This window comes from Petaurus breviceps, unplaced genomic scaffold, assembly GCF_028583685.1.
Source record: "Petaurus breviceps papuanus isolate PSGF00001 unplaced genomic scaffold, PetGlider_PUasm1.0 208, whole genome shotgun sequence".
In the NCBI taxonomy this organism is placed as follows: domain Eukaryota; kingdom Metazoa; phylum Chordata; class Mammalia; order Diprotodontia; family Petauridae; genus Petaurus; species Petaurus breviceps.
The window spans coordinates 8634910-8655259 of record NW_027185852.1 but is presented as its reverse complement, the minus strand read 5'-3'; the positions used below and the strand labels follow the sequence as shown (position 1 = coordinate 8655259).

At 45.7% G+C, this 20350-nt stretch overlaps 1 protein-coding gene across 2 annotated transcripts in view; it reads right to left on the bottom strand.

Annotated features, from left to right (window-relative positions):
* Window positions 1-20350, bottom strand: part of SLC35D1 (solute carrier family 35 member D1) — a 76955-nt gene that overhangs the window by 30344 nt on the left and 26261 nt on the right. For both annotated transcript variants that reach the window (XM_069093393.1, XM_069093392.1), the window contains exons 9-11: window positions 6647-6714; window positions 5441-5519; window positions 1133-1215 (exon numbers count right to left, since the gene is read on the bottom strand). In XM_069093393.1, the coding sequence (XP_068949494.1) occupies window positions 1133-1215; window positions 5441-5519; window positions 6647-6714 (230 nt within the window). The remainder of the gene's footprint in view (window positions 1-1132; window positions 1216-5440; window positions 5520-6646; window positions 6715-20350) is intronic.

The window sequence follows — 20350 nt, the reverse complement described above, 5'->3', positions numbered from 1 at the left end:
TTTAGCGTCTTCTTTGTATCCCTAGCATTTATCACAATGTCTACACACAGCAGGGGTTATTCAATGTTTATGAGAGCGAGGTGGTGCAGTGAACTGAGCTTAGGTTCAGGAGGATCTGAGTTCAAATCTGACCTCATAAGCTTATTAGCTAGGTGACCCTGGGTAAGTCACTTAACCCTGATTGCCTCTAAATAAATGAATGAATGAATGGTTTCTGGTTAACAGAATTACATAATGTTATTGACAGAAGAAACCTTAGCTATTATCTAGTCCCAGGATCAAAAAGATCTAGAGCAGGAAGGAAGCTTAGGAGAAAGAGAATCAGCATTTATTTAGTACCCATTGTATACCAGGCACTGTACTAAGAGATTTATTTATTTATATTTCTTTTGCAAATATTATCTTACTTGATCTTAAAGGTCAAGTCCCCCCACCCTCCCTCTTTTAACAGATGAAGACACTGAGGTCAAAGAAGAAAAGTCACTTGCCCACAGTGACCCAAGCAGCATCTTAACCCAAGCCTTCTGAGGCCAAATCTGGTCTTACTGCCACTGATATTTTCCCTAAAAGACACTACATTTATGCTCTATTTTAATTATTTTATATCATATTTTTACATTTCTAGTGACCTCAACAGGTCCTAAGTTCCCTTTACAGAAGAAGATGTCCAGGCCCAGAAGGGGTTGGGGGCAAGTAATATAATCAATGTTCTAAGGCTCCCAAAGTGAGGGCGAGGCCTGGCCATCTTTTTGATCATGATCACAGTTCTCTCTGCTATTCTTCACTCCCCTCGGGGTAGAACTCTGGTCTGGCTTAGCTCCCATCCCTGCCACTTAATACCTGTGTGACCTGCAGCAAGTCTCTTTACCTCTCTGAGCCTCAGTTTCCTCATCTGTAAAATGAGGAGGTGGGACTAGATGGCTTTTGAGGTCCCTCCCAGCTGGGATCCCAAGATCTTCTGGTACATAACTAGAAACCCTTAGAGGCAGGATTGGAACTCAGGTCTTTTGGACTCAATAGTCATTGCCTCATTCCCAAGTGTTTCTCCTCAGATGCATCTACCCCCCTTCCCAGTCCCATTCCCCAGGCTTCACTTGTCAAGATGGTGACTGAGGAACAATGATCTGCTTACCTGATATTTAACCCAATGAAGTTTGTCCATGTGAAAATATAGTCTCCACCAAAGACCATTCCAATATAAGTTATTAAAATATTCTGAAAAGAAAGAATCAAGATTTTACTTGGTTTGGGGATCTTATTCCATCACCTTTTTCCTACACTTGTGTTTAAAACACACACACACACACACACACACACACACACACACACACACACGGGGAAGAGTGAGAGCCAAAGAGGAAGAGGATGAAGGATGGATTCATCAATCCCCCTTGCCATTCCTGAAGGTAAATATCTTCACCAAGGCTTTTGGAGATACCAAACTTTGTCTCTCCTTAGGCCTGGCTGACATTACCCATCACGATGAGCAAATACAGATGCCTCAAGGCAAGGACATCCAGGAAGATCTGTCAGCCACAGGGACTAAGGGATTTGGTTTATTTTCTAAGAAAAAGTCAAAGTCTGAATCGACAAAACTGGGAAGGCCCCCTTCCCTTTCTGAATATCTAAACACATTTTCCCCGATTTTTCTATATCAGCCTGAGACATTTTAGTCACGAGACAAACTTTGGGAATCGAATGAAAAGTCTCTTCGCCTAAGAATACCCAAGCAGGTCCAGACAACTCTGCGGGGTAAATGAATAATCTTAACTAAAAAAAAAAAGTTTTCCTTTCTTCTGAATGAAACTGTCTTAATCTCCAGGCCCCCAAAGGTTAGGAAAGTGTTCTCTTTTTTTGTTTTTTTCCATATGTGTTTCCCCACCTGTCTTCACTTCAGGCACTCTGGCCCCTCTCCTGTCCTTGCCCCTGGAAATAAAAAATGCTGGGGTGGAGGTGGGGGGAGGGTTAGATGTTGATGGAAGAAGAAAAAGCATCATCACTGAACTATCTAAAGAATGCAGAGAAGAGGAAGGCTCAGAAAGAGCCACAGGCTAGTCCAACACAGCCAGTATGCTAGGTTAAATGCAATGGGCGTCAGAGAATAGGACCTGGGATATCACCAGCACAGAGGACTCCCCTGGGAGGAAAAGCCTTCTACCAGTGGAGCCTGGCACCTTCTCTACAATTTAAAAAGATTTGCCTTGCTCAGGGTCACACAATTACATTGAACATGTAACCAATCAGGCAGTGGATAAAGCCCCAGCCCTGGAGTCAGGAAGACCTGAGTTCGAATCCAGTCTCAGACACATACTAGTGGTGTGACTCTGAGCAAGTCATTTAACCCTCTTTGCCTCAGTTTCCTCATCTGTAAAATGAGCTGGAGAAGGAAATGGCAAACCACTCCAGAATCTTAGCCAAGACAACCCCAAAAGGGGTCATGGAGAGTCAGATATGACTGAATAAGAAAAACCAACAGAACCAGAACTATGTAACATGCTTCTCCTTCTGCCTTTTCTTGAGGATTACCAAGTCCATGTTTTAAAAAGGAAAAGAAAAGGGAGGCTAGGTGGTGCAGTGAATAGAGCACCGGCCCTGGAGTCAGGAGGACCTGAGTTCAAATCCAGCTTCAGACACTTAACACAAAATCTAGACATGTAACCTTGGGCAAGTCACTTAACCCCAAGTGCCCTCCAAAAAGCATATATAGATAAAAAAACAAATAAATAAAAAGAAAGAAAATAAGAAACATGAAATAACTTTGTAAATTAGAAAACTATATATGTGTAAGTGGTTCATGCTACTTTGGTTACTATTATTATTATTAAAAAAATAAAATTAATAAACAAAATGTAAAAATAATAATAGTAGGGATGAGTCAGTGATGTAGTAGGTGGCAATAAAAAAGAAAGAAAAAGAAAGGAAGGAAGGAAACTTAAAAGAAGAAACAATAAACATTTCCATGTTGTAACCTGAATCTCAAAGAATGGATGAGGGATAAAATAGTCAGAGGCACTTTCTGTGGTAATAAAAATAACTGGAAACAAAGCAAGTCCCTGACAACTGAAATCTAAGGAATGACGAAGGAGGAATTCAGAGAAGCACAAGAAAACTTGTATGAACTGTGGCAGAGGAGACTAAGCAAAACCAGAAGAATGATACATGATGATGACAATGTAACTGAAAACAATACCAAAAAGCAGCTTCTCTCAGATTCTCTGCAGCAGCCAGGCGGCACCACAGTGGGTAGAAGGTTGTACTTAAAGTCAGGAAGTCCTGACTTCAAATCCTGTTCTGGTACTTACTAGCTGCATGACCCTGAGCAACTCTGCCTCAGTTTCCTCATCTAGAAAATGGGGTTAAATAAATCAACTCTGTCCCAGCTTTGTTGGAGAATCAAATGAGATCACACATTTAAGAGTATTTTATTCACCTTAAAGCTTATATAAATGCTAGCTATTAATTACACGTAAAGACCTATCTTGATCCAATACACTAAAACAACATATCTACTTTTTCTTGAGGTGCAGAATGTCAAACACTTTGTCAGGATATGTTGCCTGATTTGCTTAAGTATTTCATTTATATTACAGGACAGAAGATTTCAGTGGGGCATTTAAGGGAGAGGTGATATCTCAGGAAATTACTGTGATGTCACATGAAAAGCATCGATAATTATTTTTCAGGTTTTTGAAGATGGGAAGAGAAGACATGTGAGGTCACATAGAGAGATCTGGCCATCCAGTGCAACCATCTCATTTGACAGACAAGGAAAGTGAGGCCCAAAAGGGTCACAAAGATTATTAACAAACAGCCAAGCCAAGATTCACACCAAGGTCCCCACCTCCAAATCCATCCCTCTTTCTACTGCACCACCAATTGGAAGAGGCTGGGAGTACTTGTAAACTTCCCCAAAGTCTGAGCTGCTTCCATGGAAGATGCCCCCAGGATGTAGTACTGGCCCCAACTGCTCGTTGGCTGGACTGCCCTCTGAGCGCACAGACATAGAAGGCTTGGGTTGATGTGGATTGTAGCCCTGTCTCCTTCCCCAGCCCGACACTCTCTCTCTTCTGGAGAGACAGGGCATCCTGCTCTATAACCTTCTCCTTCTTACAGCAACCTCATCACAAAGTCAAAACAGAGTCGGGAGAGCTCACTTGGAGCCCCTCAATGGCGGCCAGGGCTCTTGCCTCCGGACATTTGGTTTCCAGCTCTCCTGGGCAGTTCACACAATTGCCTTATAACAAGCTTGATCTGGAACTCCATTCACACCAACGCTCCATCTCCATGGTTTCCATTCACAGCCCTTCTGGAGCTCCAATCCTAAGCCAGCTCCTCAAATGAGTTTGGGTGGGCAACGGAGATGGCATGGGACAGCCCCACAGGACAGAGCCCCCGGATCCAGTGCCTTCCTTCCCCCCCACCCCCCACCATCACCAGGAGGGAAACTTCAAGATTTCTTGGGCATCAGAATCTACTGCCTTCCTTCCATTTGGTCGTGCACCTTTATATCTGTTATACTACTTTAAAATAATAATAGCTAGCACTTATATAGTAACTAAGGGTTTAGAACATGCCTTACCTATGCTATCTCAATAGATTTCTCTCAACTACACTGTTAAGAAATTCTGTTATTAACCCCATTTTACAGATAAGAAAACCAAGGCAGCCAGAGGTTAAGTGACTTGCCCAAGGTCACACAGCTAGAAAATGTCTGAGGCAGGATTTGAGCTTGGGTCTAGAACCTGTTGACCTGATACAAACCCATGAAGACGCCTGGCCCCTCTCATCTGCCTCACCACAGCATCCTCAGGCCTCCTAGACCCTTCCATCTGCCCTGCAGCTGAACCCTCTCATTGGTAGTTCTGCACTCTAGGGCTCTCTTGTTATTCACATAGCAAACATTTAATAAGAGGGGCTGGATTCCAGTGTACTGCTTGTCTCTGGGAACGGAGGAGCAGCTGGGGGTGAGGTGAGGAAGTGGGAGATGACGTCTGGTGGTCATTCTTGAGGTTGCCTTAAAAAGTAACACAGTAGCACATGTCCCGCTCTTGGTACAGAGCGGGTACCACGGACCACGGGTGCAGAATAAGGCAGACATTAGCAGACCCGGTCAATGTCTTGATTGACTGTTATCTTACAAGGAAGGATTCTTTGGGGCAGGGGACAGATGGACAGAACGGGGAGGGATGGTGATGAAGGAATGAATGAAGGACTGAGCACTAACGGGCCAAGCTGTGATGGAGATTCAAGTAAAAAGAAAGGATGTTTAAAAAAAAAGATCAATTAACAAACATCAGTAAAACATATTTGGGAAAAACGTAAGTACCACAGTTATTTGCAAAACTGTCGGCAGGTTTTTGCTGAGGCTTAGGGACTTAACCAGGATGGCATTTTCAAGCAAAAACACTTTCCAGTGAATCTGCACCCTAAAGGAACTCACCTTAATACAGCCAACGATGGTGGTCGTCAGAGCAGAGTTATACTGCGTGCAGAGCACCGTGGCGTACATCAAGATGAACCTGAAGGAGAGCAAGGAGGAAAGAAGGCATTTCAGCCTCAGGAAGAGCCCAGTCAAAATCCGCCTCCCTTGTGTCCCTCTCCTTCCTGCCAGTGTCTGCCAACATCTCCTGCTGATGGCCCCTGCTGTGACGCTGCTTCTCTGGGCCCTTCACTAACAGATTACCACCCGAGAGGCAGTGTAGAACGATGGAAATAAGATGGAACTTCAGAGTCAGGAGCCCTGGGTTCGAATCCCATCTCAGACACTTATCAGAAGGGAGAGGAAAAAGGAAGTGGAATGCCTGTGGGAAACACATAGTGCTTTTAAAGGAACCATTCCCCCTTCACCCCTCAAGCTTCTCGTTGAAACCAAGGCCCATCTTTCGGATCTTAACGGGCTTCTGGTGATGCTCTCCAAAGAATTAAAGTTGACTGTCACTGAAAAGTCAGTGCCAAGGCCCGAGGTGGATGGGGTTACCCAGGTTTTATACACTGTATCCCCTCAGAGAATGGCAGCTCCTCGAGGGCAGGGACCATTGATGGGGTCTAGAGCCCATGTGGGGACAGAAGGGACCTCAAAACATCTAGACCCGGGGATGGGGGGGGTGGCCTCGAGGCCATATGGGGCCTTCCAGGTCCTCGAGTGCAGCCCTCTGACTGAATCCAGACTTCACAGAACAAATCCCCTTACTGAAAGCATCTATTCTGTAAAACCTGGACTTAGTCCAAAGGCTGCACCCGAGCCCTGAGAGGGGTACATGTGGCCTCAAGGCTGCAGGCTCCCCATCCCTGATGCAGACCAGCCACCTCATTTATAACTGAGAAACCAAGGCCCAGAGAAGGAAGGTAGGTGGAAATGTCAACAACACACCCAGCTTGGATCCGGGAAGACTCCTCTTCCAGAGGTACAAAGTGGTGCAAAGTCAGTGACCTGGGTGTGAATCATGGGTCTATGGGACCATGGGTGGGCCACCTTCTCTCTTCTGGGCCACATTTCCTCATCTGTTAAATGATGGGATTCGACCAGGAGGTCTCAAAGGCCCTTTTCAGCTCTAAAATTCTATGATACAACGAAGGTGGGACAAGGGAGAGATGATTGTGCCTCAAGACCAGCAGCAGCATCAGAAAGTCCAAAACAAACACTTACCCCATCACACAGGACAGTGTAAACTGCAGAAGGAACAGAGTGTCAGTCCAGCCGTCATAGTCAATTGCCTGCAAAATACAACCAGACCCTGAGTTTTCAAGGTGAACCTCCTTCCCAGTGCCCGCCAGCCAGCCCTCCGAGCACCCCAGGGACATGCCAAGGACAGCAGAACCCAGCGGCAGCCACTGGGGACTCTCCATAGGGCACTGGGGAAGGCTCTGAATTCACTCTCTCTCCTCCCCACGGAGAAACAACTTGAGACCTGTGAGAAGGCGCCAGTGCTATTGGGCTGACTCAGAAGTATGTTTGGCTAATCTCACTAATAATTCCTCACCACATGGCATCCAAGGTGCAAGGAGGAAATACTTCCGGAAGTGTTTTCCTTCCACACACACTGGAGTGTAGGAACTTCAAGGCAAAAGCGATCTAGGTATCTAATTCAGCCCAGCGTTCATTCTCACCTACAAGGACTATTGTTTTAAGAACCAAAATTCTTGAAATAAATCCTTTAAAAAGGGTCTCCCCATTAGTGAGAAGAATGAAGGGGCTCCATGGTAAACCGTCACCTAGTCAGAGGGCAAATACAGGAAAGCAAATGCCCTCCCCTCCTGAGCTCTAGTTTCTTCAGTTAAAAGATGACAGGGTTGGGGCAGCTAGGTAGTGCAGTGAGTAGAGCACTGGCTCTGAAGTCAGGAGGACCTGAGTTCAAATCCAGCCTCAGAGACTTAACACAAAAGCTAGCTGTGTGACCTTGGGCAAGTCACTTAACCACAATCACCCTCTAAAAAGCAAAAAAAAAAAAAAAAGATGACAGGGTTAGACTTGAAGGTCTCCAAGGTCCCTTGTAGCCCAACAGCAAGGACAGATTCTTCCCATTTCTGTGAGGCAGTCTGGGAGCACCTACCACCCTTCTCAGAATCATGTTTTCAAATGTGTGAAATAAAACACAGAGGTAAAGACACTGTGGCTAATAGAGATTAAGCGGCTGGCCCAGAGTCATAAAGCCAGTATGGATGTGGAGCACAATTCAAACATTCATCTCCCTGGTTCCAGGTTCAGAGCTCCAGACCCTGAGTCAGCTGGCTGCTGTGCTGGGCACTGATGGGGTGTTCGTACTGGCTGCCGCCGCTTCCCCACAGGAACAGTGCCCCTGTCCTTCCACCTCCGGGGATCTCAACACAGACTTTTGGGGGATGCCCTTCCTGTGCCCCTGCAGCACGCTCCCCGGCTCTTAGTGCCTTTCACCTCTTCTGCACGGATTCATTTATGGACACACTGTCTCCCCAGAAGACTGTGAGCTCCCTGAGGACAGGGACTGGCTCTGTTCTCTCTTTGCACCCCAGTACTTAGTACAATGCCTGATACATGGGAGGCACTTAGTAAATGTTTATTGACTGACTGAAGTTTTCCCCAAACAGACAGCAAGCTGGGACGGGTGCTTCCAAGCCAGAAGAGCTTCAGGGCAGGCCTGATGAGGCTCCATGTTCCTGTCTTCCAAGGACCAGCCTAGAGGAGAGCGCAGACGGCGAGCACAAGAGGGGCAGCTCCCAGGGCTGGGATTCTGCTGGCTAGAGCTGCAGGCCATCTGTCCACCAAGGGGCAGGGCCAGATTTCAAGCCCTGCCCTGCTGAATCATGGCCCATGAAAAATGAAATGAGGCCAGGGGAAAAAACCAAGACAAGGGCCCTTTGGAGATGGCCATCAAAGCTTGGCAGGGAAAATGGCACCCATCAGTGGTGGAGATGGCAGGACAAATGGGGGCTGTGAACATAAGAGAATGCGGGGGCACTCTATGGAATGGTCAAAGTGAGGACTGCAGAATTAGGATTGGTTGGGAACTTAGAAGTCAACCAACCCCACCTTCTTATCTTACAGATGAGGAAACTGAGACCCAAGAAGGTCAAGGGGCTAGTGGAGAGAAGTTTTCCTTACAAGACTATCTGATAAAATTAGATACAGAGTGAGGGAAGCAGAACTAGGAAAACAATCTATACAATAGTCACAAAAATGTGCAAATAAGCAACAAAGTAAAACATGAAAGGAAGCATGACACAAAGACTGGAGCACTGGCCTTGAGTAGGAAGACCTGGGTTCAAATCCCACCTTAGATACTTAAAGCTGTGTCACTCAGGGCAAGTCACTTAACCACAATCTGCCTCAGTTTCCCCATGTGTAAAATGGGAATGATAATGGTACCTCCTACCTAAGAATAATATAATGATAACTCCTACCTGAAGGAGTCACTGGGAAGATTCAGTGAGATGGAAAATGCCACATAAACATGAGCTCTTATGATCCGAAGTCAGTTCAATGCAGTAACTAATCGGTCCAGGTGTGATACTGGCATATAGGAGGTGTTTAATAATGTTGGCTGATTGACTTAACTTTAAGGTTCTCAAAATATATGTTATCTCATCTCACGCAACAAACTTTCCTAGGCTCAGTCTCCTCAACGGTGATAATAGCACCTATTTGTAAGGGTTGTTGAAAGGATCAAATAACAGAGAAACAGAGAGAGAGAGAAGAGAAGAGACAGAGAGACAGAGACAGAGACAGGGAGAGAAAGACAGAGAGACAGGAAGAGAGAGAGAGAGAGGAGAGACAGAAAGCATTTTGCCCACGCTTTGTTCTTCTGTTGTTTAATCAGTTGTATCTGACCCTTGGTGACCCCATTTGGGGTTTTCTTGGCAAAGACAGTGGAGTGGTTTGCCATTTCCTTCTCCAGCTTTTTATAGATGAGGGAACTGAGGCCACCATGGTAAAGTGACTTGCCCAGGGTCACACAGCTGGTTTCTAAGGTCACATTTGAACTCAGGTCCTCCTGACTCCAGGGCTGGCACTCCAGCTACTGCCCCTCCCAGCCACCTCTTTTGCCCATCTTTAGTTGCTATATGAAGGTTAGCTAGTATTGATCTTAGAGAGTGTGGGATTAGGGAGTCAGAGGACCAGGGCTTGAAGCCCACCTCTGCCATTTGCTCTCTGAGTGATGCTAGCTAAGCCTCTCCATCTACCTTCACCTCATTTTCCTCATCTGTAAAATGGGAGGGTTGGAGTCAATGGCCTGCCTTCCAGCTCCAGACTCATGACCTTGAGTCATGTGACAGATTCTGGGCAGATAATTTGGAAGCTGGTTGGGGGGGGGACACTGAATCTGCCCCCTCCTGTTAGTCTCAGTGTACCTGCTTACGGCAAAGGGCAGGGTGCATTTCCTTTCCTGCCCTAACCTAGGAGTTTGGCCAAGATACACCCCCATGAGTCTGGGCTATCTGCCACCCTCGAGGAGCCTTTCCCAAAACACTTGGTCTTGGGGCACCCTGGGACAAAACATTAAATTAGAACCACTAAGTAGGGACGCAGAAAGGAGGCTGGCTCTGCAGTGGGGAGGGCCTGGGTTCAGATCCCACCTGCTGATGCTCCCTAACCTGGGGGACCTATGGGAGAGGACACTTTCCTTCTCTGAGCCTCAGTAGTGTGTGAGGTGATGAGGGTTAGCACCGTGATGGGGACAGCATCAGAGGAAGGAAGGGGGAGTATTAAGAGATGCTGCAGGTAGACAGGCCTTGGGACGAGGGGCTGGTAAAAAGGCTCCCAGAATGCCCTGTAGGGTGCTGCCCTCTACAGAACCAAGGAAGTTAGGAAGGGGGAGGCTTTAGGAGGAAAGTTAAGAAGTTGTGCTTTGAACATGTTTAGCTTAAGATGTCTATGACAGGGGCAGAGCCAAGATGGTGGAGTAAAAGCAGGAACTTGCTTCAGCTCCTGCTCTAACCACCTCCAATACAGGTAAAAAAAATGACTCTGAAAAACTTTAGGGCTACAGAACCCACAGAGTGACAGAGAGAAACAAATCTCCCGCTGAAGGCAGCCCAGCAGGAAGGGTCTGTAGCACCAGACTGGGAGCCGAGTGCAGTCCCGCATGAGCTGCGGGCCCAGACCCAGGGGTGGCCCAGACCAGCAGCACAGACTGGCCAGAGCAGACATCAGGAGAGTGAATCACCAGCAGCTGTGGCAGGTTCCAGACTTCTCAAACCATAAACACCTAAGAGAAAGTAAAAGGTCAGTGGGGAACTCTGGTGGAACTGGGTGATGGAAGAGGCCCATCCGGCCCCTACCCCAGGGTGAGAGGTGGCACAACAGCTATGTTGCTACCACGTAGCTTCCTCTGGAGTTCCTGGCCTGCAGATAATAGGGGGACCAAGCAAGCATTCAGAGGGTAATCAATCTTGCTTTGACCTGCTTGGATCTGGGTCTCAGTCTTAGGTGGTGGTCCTGGGGTGAGGAACACTAGTGTGCCAGAGCTTATGGGGGCTATAGAGAGGGCGCCCTCCTCATAGCTCTGACAACATTTGCAAAACTCCAGCGATTTGGGACACAGCTCACTACACTCTGGAAGCAGAGTTCTACCCTGGCAAAGATCTCAAAAGTCAAGTAATTGGCTGGCAAGATGAGTAAGCAGAGGAAGCACAATCAGATCATGGAATCCTTTTTTGAGGACAAAAAGGATCAAAACATGGGACCAGAAGAATTCAACAAAGGCAAAACTCCTGCATCAAAAGCTTCCAAGAAAAATATAAAATGGTTACAGGCCATGGAGGAGCTCAAGAAGGATTTTGAAAATCAAGTAAGAGAAGCGGAGGAAAAATTGGGAAGAGAAATGAGAATGATGCAAGAAAATCATGAAAAGTGAGTCAACAGCCTGCTAAAGGAGACCCCCCAAAAATACTGAAGAAAATAACATCTTAAAAAATAGACTACCTCAAATGGCAAAAGAGGCCCAAAGAGCCAGTGAGGAGAAGAATGCCTTAAAAAGTCGAATTGCCCAGATGGAAAAGTAATTTCAAAATCTCACTGAAAAAAATAATTCCTTCAAAATTAGATTGGAGAAAATGGAAGCTAATGACTTTATGAGAAATCAAGATACTATATAAAACAGATCCAAACAAATGAAAAAATAGAAGGCAATGTGAAATATCTCATTGGAAAAACCACTGACCTGGAAAATAGATCCAGGAGAGATAATTTCAAAATTATTGGACTACCTGAAAGCCATGATCAAAAAAAGAACCTAGAAATCATCCTTCAAGAAATTCTCAAGGAAAACTGCCCTGATATTTTAGAACCAGAGGGCAAAATAGAAATTGAAAGAATTCACTGCTCACATCTTGAAAAAGATCCCCAAAAGAAAACTCCTAGGAATATCATAGCCAAATTCCAGAGTTCCCAGGTCAAGAAGAAAATATTACAAGCCATCAGGAAGAAACTATTTGAGTTTTGTGGAAACACAATCAGGATAACACAAGATCTAGCAGCTTCTACACTAAAGGATTGAAGGTCTTGGAATATGATATTCTGGAGGTCAAAGGAGCTAGGATTAAAACCAAGAATCACCTACCCAGCAAAACTGAGTATAATGCTTCAGGGGTATGACCATTCAATGAAACAGAGGACTTTCAAGCATTCTTGATGAAAAAAACCAGAGCTGAACAGAAAATTTGACTTTCAAATACAAGAAGCAAGAGAAGCATGAGAAGGTAAGCAGGGAAAAGAAATCATAAGGACTTATTAAAGTTGAACTATTTATATTCCTACATGGAAAATGATAATAGTAACTCATGAGACTTTTCTCAGTATGAGGATAGTTGAAGGGAATATATATGTGTGTGTATATATATGTATGTATAGGAGGGTATATGTGTATATAAATATATATGTGAGTGTGTGTATATGTGTGTACATGTATACATAGACAGAGGGCACAGGGTGAGTTGAATATGAAGGGATGATATCTAAAAAATAAAATTAAGAGGTGAGAGAGGAATATATTGAGAGGAGACACGGAGAGAGAACAGGGTAAATTATCTCATATAAAAAAGTCAAGAAAAAACTGTTACAATGGAGGGGAAGAGCAGGAAGGTGAAAAGGAATGGGTCAACCTTACATTGGATTTGGCTTAAAGAGGGAATAACATACACACTCAATTGGGTATCTTAACCTACAGGAAAGTAGGGGGAAGGGAATAAGATCAGATGATAGAAGGGAGGGCAGACTGGGGGCAGTTAGAAGCAAACACTTTTGAAAAGGGACAGGGTCAAAGGAGAAAATACAACAAGTGGGGGCAGTATAGGATGGAGGGAAATACAGCCAGTCTTCCACAATATAACTATGATGGAAACATTCTGCATAACTACACATGTACAACCTCTATTGAATTGCTTGTCTTCCCAGTGGGGATGTGTGAGGAGGGAAGAAGGGAAAGAATCTGGAAATCAAAGTTTTAAAAACAACTGTTAATTTTTTTTATTTTTACATGCAACTCGCAAATAAGATATACAGGTACTGGGGTAGAGACATCCGCCTTGCCCTACTAGAAAGTTGGGGGAGGATATAAGAGAGAACAGATTTGGGGAAGGGGTATTCAGGAAGCCCATTATATTGGGGTAGAGATAGGGGAAAGATGGGGAGAAGATTTGTAACTCATCTTGTGGAAATGAATGTTGAAAACTAAAAATAAATAAACAGTATTTTTCAAAAAGATGTCTACTGACTTCTAGTTCAAGATATCTGAAAGGCAGTTGGAGACGTGAGCTAGGAGGTCAGGAGAAGGACTGGAGCAGAAGAGGTAGATTTGAGAATAATCAGTGTAGAAATTGTAATTAAATCCAGGGGAGTAGATGAGAACACCAAGTAAAGTGGTATAGATACTGGGCCCAGGACAGAATCCTGGGGGACTCCTATGGAGGAGAATCCAGCAAAGGGAACAGAGAAGGGGCACTCAGAGAGGGAGAAGGAGAGCGAGGAGAGAATGTGGGCATCCTGAAAACTGAGAGAGAAGACAGAATCAAGGAAGAGAGAGTGATGGACAGTGGCAGAGGCTGAAGAGAGGTCAAGGAGAATGAGGGTAGAAAAAAGGCCACTGGATTTGGCAAGGAAGAGATCTTTGCGCAAAAGCAAGTTTGGTAGAATGATAAGGGCAGGAGCCAGACTGTAAAGGGTTAAGAAGGGAGCAAGAAGAGATAAAGCAGAGACCCTTCTGGCAGACAGACCTTCCGAAGAGTTTAGCTATGAAGGGCAGAAAAGAAATAGAATGATAGTTAGGGGATGGGAGGATCAAGTCAGTGGTTTTTCAGAATGGGAGAGACATGGACACGTTTGGAGCCAGTAGGGAGGGAGCCAGTAGAGAGAGATTGAAAATAAGGAAAAGAATGGGATGACAGAGGGGAACATCTGTTGGCGAAGGTAGGATGGAATGGGATAGCCTGAGCAGACAGAGGGGTCAGCCTTGGTGAGCAGTAAAGCCACCTGTCATGGGGGACATGAAGCCTCAGATACCTGAGTTTCCTCAGCTATAAAATGAGGATCATAGCTCTGACCTTGAAGGGCTATTGCGAGATCAAATGAGAGAGTATTTGTAGTGTCTGGCACACAGGAAGCACTTCATAAAGGCTTCTTCTCTTCCTTTCCTTCCCTGACCATGGAAGTGATGACAGACACAAAGCGGAGTCCCCAGTGGCAAGCACAAACCTTGGCCCAGGAACAAGAGGGCTCCCGGTTCTTCCACACCAACTCTGCTGGGGGAGAAAATCACATGACCTCTCTGGGCCATAGTTTCTTCCTCTGTAAAATGGGACTCAGTTATTCCTAAGGGCCAATCCTGCTAGGTGAGTCTGTGATCATTAAGATCCCATAAGAAGCCATACAAAAGTATCTCTTTCTGGCCATGGGGCCTCACCATCCTGACTGGAGAGACCCTCACCAGGCCCACTAGGTTCCCAGGGTCCCCATCATCCCCCAGGGCATTTAATCCCTCCTCCCTGGCAATTATCTTCCACAGACGGGTCCTTTAGGTATGTTATCTTCTATTATTACCAGATTTCTTAAGCCACGGTTCATATACTTTTAAAAAAACGTATTTTGATGACTATCTTTCAATATTAGTGGTTTCCTTTGTAATCCTATGTATTTCATTGATCCATTTAAAAACATGATTCAGAGAAGCTGTCCCCAGAATGACTGCCAGCACAAGGGGTCAAGACACACAAAAAAAAGATTAACAGTCCCTGCCGATTAGAACGGAGGCTCCTTGGGGGCAGGTCCACCTCTGCCTTCAGACATACCCGTCATGCAGTGGATGGTCAGCAGTAAGCATAATAATAAAAAATGTTTTTTCATTTGTTCATTCATTTACTCAGGGACATTACTGATTTCAGGTCATGTCCCTGGAGACAGCCCTGATGAGAACTCCCCCCTGAGACATCTTTCTCCCAGAGATCCCCAAAGCAGCCAGAATTGGCAAGAATCCCGGCCACAGGGTCCACAATCTCAAATCTGGGGTGAGCCAGGGCCATGATTACAGAAGAAGCCCACAAAGGGCTTAGCTTGAGGTTTCTGCTGAGGCTGAATGTGGGCTCCAGTTTCCAAAGTGTAACATAACCCAGTGAACCTGTGCACACCTCCCCAGCTCAAAGGGCTGTGGCACAATGAGCTGGCAAGCCATGCCAGGCTGCCTTTGCCAGAGGCTGCTTGCATCTGCCTTCTGGCTTGGGGAGGGAGGGCACGGAGCCTTTGGGGATGAGGTAGATGAGGTAGGAGGAAGCCTGGCTTCTGGTGGGCCCTAAGGCTGGGCTGGCTGTCTAAAGCACTTCCTCACCAGTGCAGGACATCCCCAAGGTATCTCTGAGCAGTGAGAGACAGCTTTCAATCTTAGCATATACTGGAAAAGCAAACCAGCCTGCATGGAACAGAGACCGGTGACTGCAGCTACCACCCTTCTTTTTCGTTCTGCTATGTGGAAATGCCCATTTTATTTGGTGTTGAATAAATTTTTTTTTCTTTTTTAAAAAGGTGTTTTAATAAGTTTAAAATAAAGGTCTCTGCTGACTCAAAAGACGGAGAAAAACCACCCCTATGTGTTTGGTCTTAGACTTAGGATTACAGATTTAAAGATAGAAGGGACTATAGAGGTCATCTAGTCCAACCTCTTCATTTTACAGATTAGGAAACTGAGGCACATAGGAGAGTGACTTTCCCAAGGACACGCAAATAACCACAGAAAGCAGAATTTGATCCAAGTTTTCTGCCTCCAAATTGACTAGTTCTTTACATTGTAAAATGCTGTTGCCTCAGTGACTTGCCCTAAAGCCTGTGGCCAAGATTCTTGCCAATTCTGCCTGCTTTCTGGAGCACAGGGAGAAGGGCATCTGTAGGGGTTTCCTTCTCAGGTCTGTCTCCAGGGGCATGGAGAAGTCGGAGTCCGGGTCCTCAGCCTCCAAAAGCAGAACTATTTCCACTGCCCAGTCCTCTGAGATTCAAACCAAAATCCAACATATGGCTAAGCCTTTCTTCTCCCTGCAGCATTGACTCTGAGCTGGTGTTCTGTAAATCTAAAACTGAACCAGTCATCTTGTCTTTAAATGGGTGGAAAGAGGGAAAGCATTTGAATGATAATGGAACTGTGGGCCTTTAGAAATTCTCTCACCATCAATCCACTAAGAAAGGAACTGTATTCTAACCTGGACCCAGTAGTGTGAAATCTTGTAAATGCTAGAAAATTCTCTAAAGTCAACAGCGACAGGGTCTGGTATTGAAAGTTCTTAAACCTGTGAACCTTCCCACCTTTCCAGAGTCTGACACTTGCCTCCCATCTCTGTAGCCTGAAATCCAGCAGCTCTGGCCCTCTGGCTGGTTCTCTGTCTCCTGATCAGTTCCACTGCTTGGAATTCCCAGTTCCCCTCAAGATTGAGTTCAAATCCCACCATCATGACTCCCTGGGCACTAAGGCCTCCCCTTGAGATGACAGTCCCTCTACTGTTTATAGATCTTGCTGGTTCATTGTTGTTCTATTAGAAATGTGAGCTCTGAAGGGACAGAGCCTGGTTTTTGCCTTTCTCCTTTTATCCCCAGTGCACAGCACCTGGAACACAGCTTGTTCCCCCTCCCCCTTTTTATTTATTTTCTGTGTAGAGAGTATTTCACTTTTTTTCAATTACATGTAAAGCTCGTTTTCAACATTCATTTTTTACAAGATTTTGATCCAATTTTTTATCCTTCTCCCCAAGACAGCAACCTCAAGGTTATACATATGCAATCACATTAAACATATTTCCACATTACTGACACACAGCTTGTTCACCAGCCCCCCAGCATGGTAATGACCGAGTAACAGCAACAGCACAGAGACCGTCTGACATCAACTGGGGAGGCAAAGGCCCTGTATTCAAGTCCTTAGAACAAAGGGCATGTACAATATCCAGGGCTTTCCTCTGATCACATCACTTCTAGTCCCTGATCCCTTCCCCCAACAACATCACTAGCAAGGGATCATTCAGCCTGAACCCCCCAGCAAAGAGAAAGCCCCAGCCTGCCCAAGCGGCTCATTCCTCTTTGAGGTGTCCTAACTCGCTAGGGCGTTTTTGCTTATACTGAGTGTAAATCTGCTTCCTTGAAATTCCTGTCCATATTATTCTTCCTGGTTCTGCCTAAATCAAGCCCTCTTCCTTAGCACCCCTCCCCCAGCTCACAGATATCCTGGCCTTTTCTTCTCCAGGCTAAATGTCCCTAGTTTCTTCATCTGATTGATGACCTCTGAGGACCTTCCAACTCTTGAGATTTTATGATTTCAAAGCCCTCCCACTACATAATTACCAGCTATTTGACCTTAGGCAAGTTGAGATAATAACAGAATTTTAGAGTTGGGAGGGACCTTAGCAGCCCACACCTGGATGAGAATTACCCCCATAATGTGCCCAATGATGGCCCTTCCAGCCTTTGTTGGAAGACCTCCAATGGCAGGGAACTTCTTCCTCTAAGGGTAGCCCATCCCACTCTGAGCCAACTCTCTTTGGTAGGTAGTTTTTACATAACATTAAGTCTAAATCTTCGGATTTGTGACCTCCATCCACTGCTCAGTTCCAATGTGTAGGGCCAAACCAAACCCTTCACAAAATTTAAGAAAGCCCCTAGCAAGCCCTCCGAGACTCCTTGGATGATCCCAGGGCACAGTCTTGGGCCCCTTGGCCATCCTGGATGAGCTGACCTCTAAGCCCTCTCTGAACCCTAGCTCTGCCATGCAGGTGGCCCCATCCTTCTTAAACTCTGCTAAGCAGAACTGAGCCCAATATTCCAGCCTTGGGGTGACGAGCGGAGGGCACCTTCTTTCTGGAAGCTCCATCTCTCTTACTAAGGTTTCTTCCTGTTCTAAAGCTCCAGAGGTCTATTTGGGCAGTAGAATGAAAGTGAGACTATCCCCACAGCCCATGACAGTGGAAGATTCAATGAGATTCCGTATGACAAAGCCCTTTATAAACATGAGCTACTTTGGTTAGTCTTGGTGCCCCAAACACGCCCACAAAGGTGGGTCTGGGTCCTTTCCCAACTCTGAAAACATGAAGGCAGAAATATGTGGCACAATCTGGCTCTGGACCAATCTGGCTGATTATTACTATGATTAATAATAAAAACTAACATTTCAATGGGTCTCTAAGGTTTGCCATTATTACCTCAGTTGGGCCTCATAACAAGCTTGGAGGAAGGTGCTATTATTGTCCCCATTTTACAGATGAGGCAAATGAGGTAGACAAAGTTAAGTGACTCAATCTTCTTTCTTGATATTTGCTGAACACTGTCAGAGGCGACTGAAACATAGGTTAGTTTTGCTGAACTGTTTTTCCTCCCTACTTTAAAAAGATTCATCGTAACAATGGCTATCAGATAGGAGAAGCAGAAGTATATTCAGAAATGAAGGTGACATAAAATACAAGATATCAATAAAAAAATTTAATTAAAAATGAACTGAATTATTGGATTAAATTTCCTTCCTAAAATTTAAAAACAAACATATATCTAGAAGACTAAGAGAGTTTATTTTACAGCTAAATAGGTAATAGTTTGGAGTCCTCCAAAAGCCTGCCTAATCATCAAAGGAGAAGGATACATTTACAATTTTGCTGTTATCAGATCAGTGGAATTTAGAGGCAAAAGAGACCCAAATGCTCTAGTCTGGGGAGGGTTGCTGAGCCAACCCTGGGCACAGGAGCTGAGAAAAGGCTTAAACAAACAAACAAAAAGCTCCTTCTTCCAGGCCGTCCTGGCAGCGGGAACACTCCTCATTTCTCCCTGAGTCACCAGAGCCTGGGAGGCACCCGCCAGGTATGGAATTCAGGCTGTGGCCAGTTCCCATAAAGCTCATCCAAGGGGTGTCATTTATAAAGCTGTATAATGGAGACATTATCCCCTGCTGGCTGGCCACAGGGCTGCCCTTGTGCGGCCAGACAGATGGGCTCTGTTCTTGCATTGCTCCTGGAGAACACCTAGCCATAGCCAGCCCATCCCGCTGGGAGCAGGCCCAGCCAACACAGCCCCTAAGCCTGCTGGGTGTCACTGGCTGTGTGCTCCAAGGTGACCCAGGAACAGCAGCTAATTGATTTCAATGCAATCTGGACTAATTGACACTCAGCAAAGCTGTTTAGTGAACAGAGGCCGCCCCACCTTTGTCAGCCCCGGTGACTCAAGCAGCGTTTATTCCTTCCTAGTATAAAGCAGGCTGGCCTCTGCCTGACACCTGTGGACTAGAATGCAGAATGTTTTTATAAGGAGAAACTGAAGACAAATTCTATTACTTCTGGCAGGCCTAGGACACCAGGAACCTAGAATCAAAAGCTTGTCTTTTTATTTCAAGGTAAGAAGAAAGCCAATCAAGCATGTGGCTTTTGTTCTGTGCCCACTCCCAAGGGCTAGAAACCTGTGTGCCCACGTTCTTCTTCCTGCCCACTCCTTATCAGCTCCAGGAGCACCCAGGCGGGGAGCCCTCTGCAGAGTCCCCCAGGTGTTAACGCATACCCCCCCCCATTGAGAGTCTGTTTATGTATTGGGTCTACTGTTTCCCCTCAAAAAAAAAATACTCGAGGGCAAACCCTGTTTTAATTTTATCTTTGCATGCCCAGTACCAAGCACTGGGCCTAGAGAAAGTTTTTTTCTTTGGCCATATCTCAGATTTCATTGGCAAAAAGGAACTCCAAGTAAGGAAATGTCCTCCATTAGAACAGATCAGCAACAGTTGAGTTTTACAGATCTGCCTAGGGCAGTGGATCCCCTGAAACAGAAACTGAGAGAAGCAGGTTGCCTTAGAAACCCCCGTTTTCTTGCACTTTTATTTTAGGTTTTAATCTGTCTCTGGCTGGAAGCCCGCCTGGTGTTTTGTGGACTGGGGTGGTGGGTCTGACGCCTCTGGCCTGGGGCACTGAGAGACTGAGGGCCACCCAGTCATAATGCTGCTAGGATTCAGAGGCAGGATTAGAGCCCAGGTTTTCCTGCCTCACTCCTTCCCTCTTCTCCCAACTCCTCTGCAGACTTCCCCAGCAGTCTTCTGGCTCTGGAAGATTACACATCCTTTTCTGTGCCCTGTTAGTGGGGTCTTTCCCCACTGGACTGCAAGCTCTTTGAGGGCAGGGGCTGTCTTTTTGTTTGTATTCATATACCCAGGGCTTAGCACAGTGCCTGGCATACAGTAAATGCCTAATACATGCTTGCTCAATTGACTGGCAAAGATCCAGTCAGCTGAGTTCTTGCCTTCTTCAGAGAAAGAGCAAGTATGCCAAGTCACAGGTCATCATTGTCAGTGAGACCTTGGTCAAGTCACTGGACCCATCTGGGCTTTGGCATCTTCATCTGTAAATAAGGGGGTCAGGCTAGATGACCTTTGAGGCCCCCTCC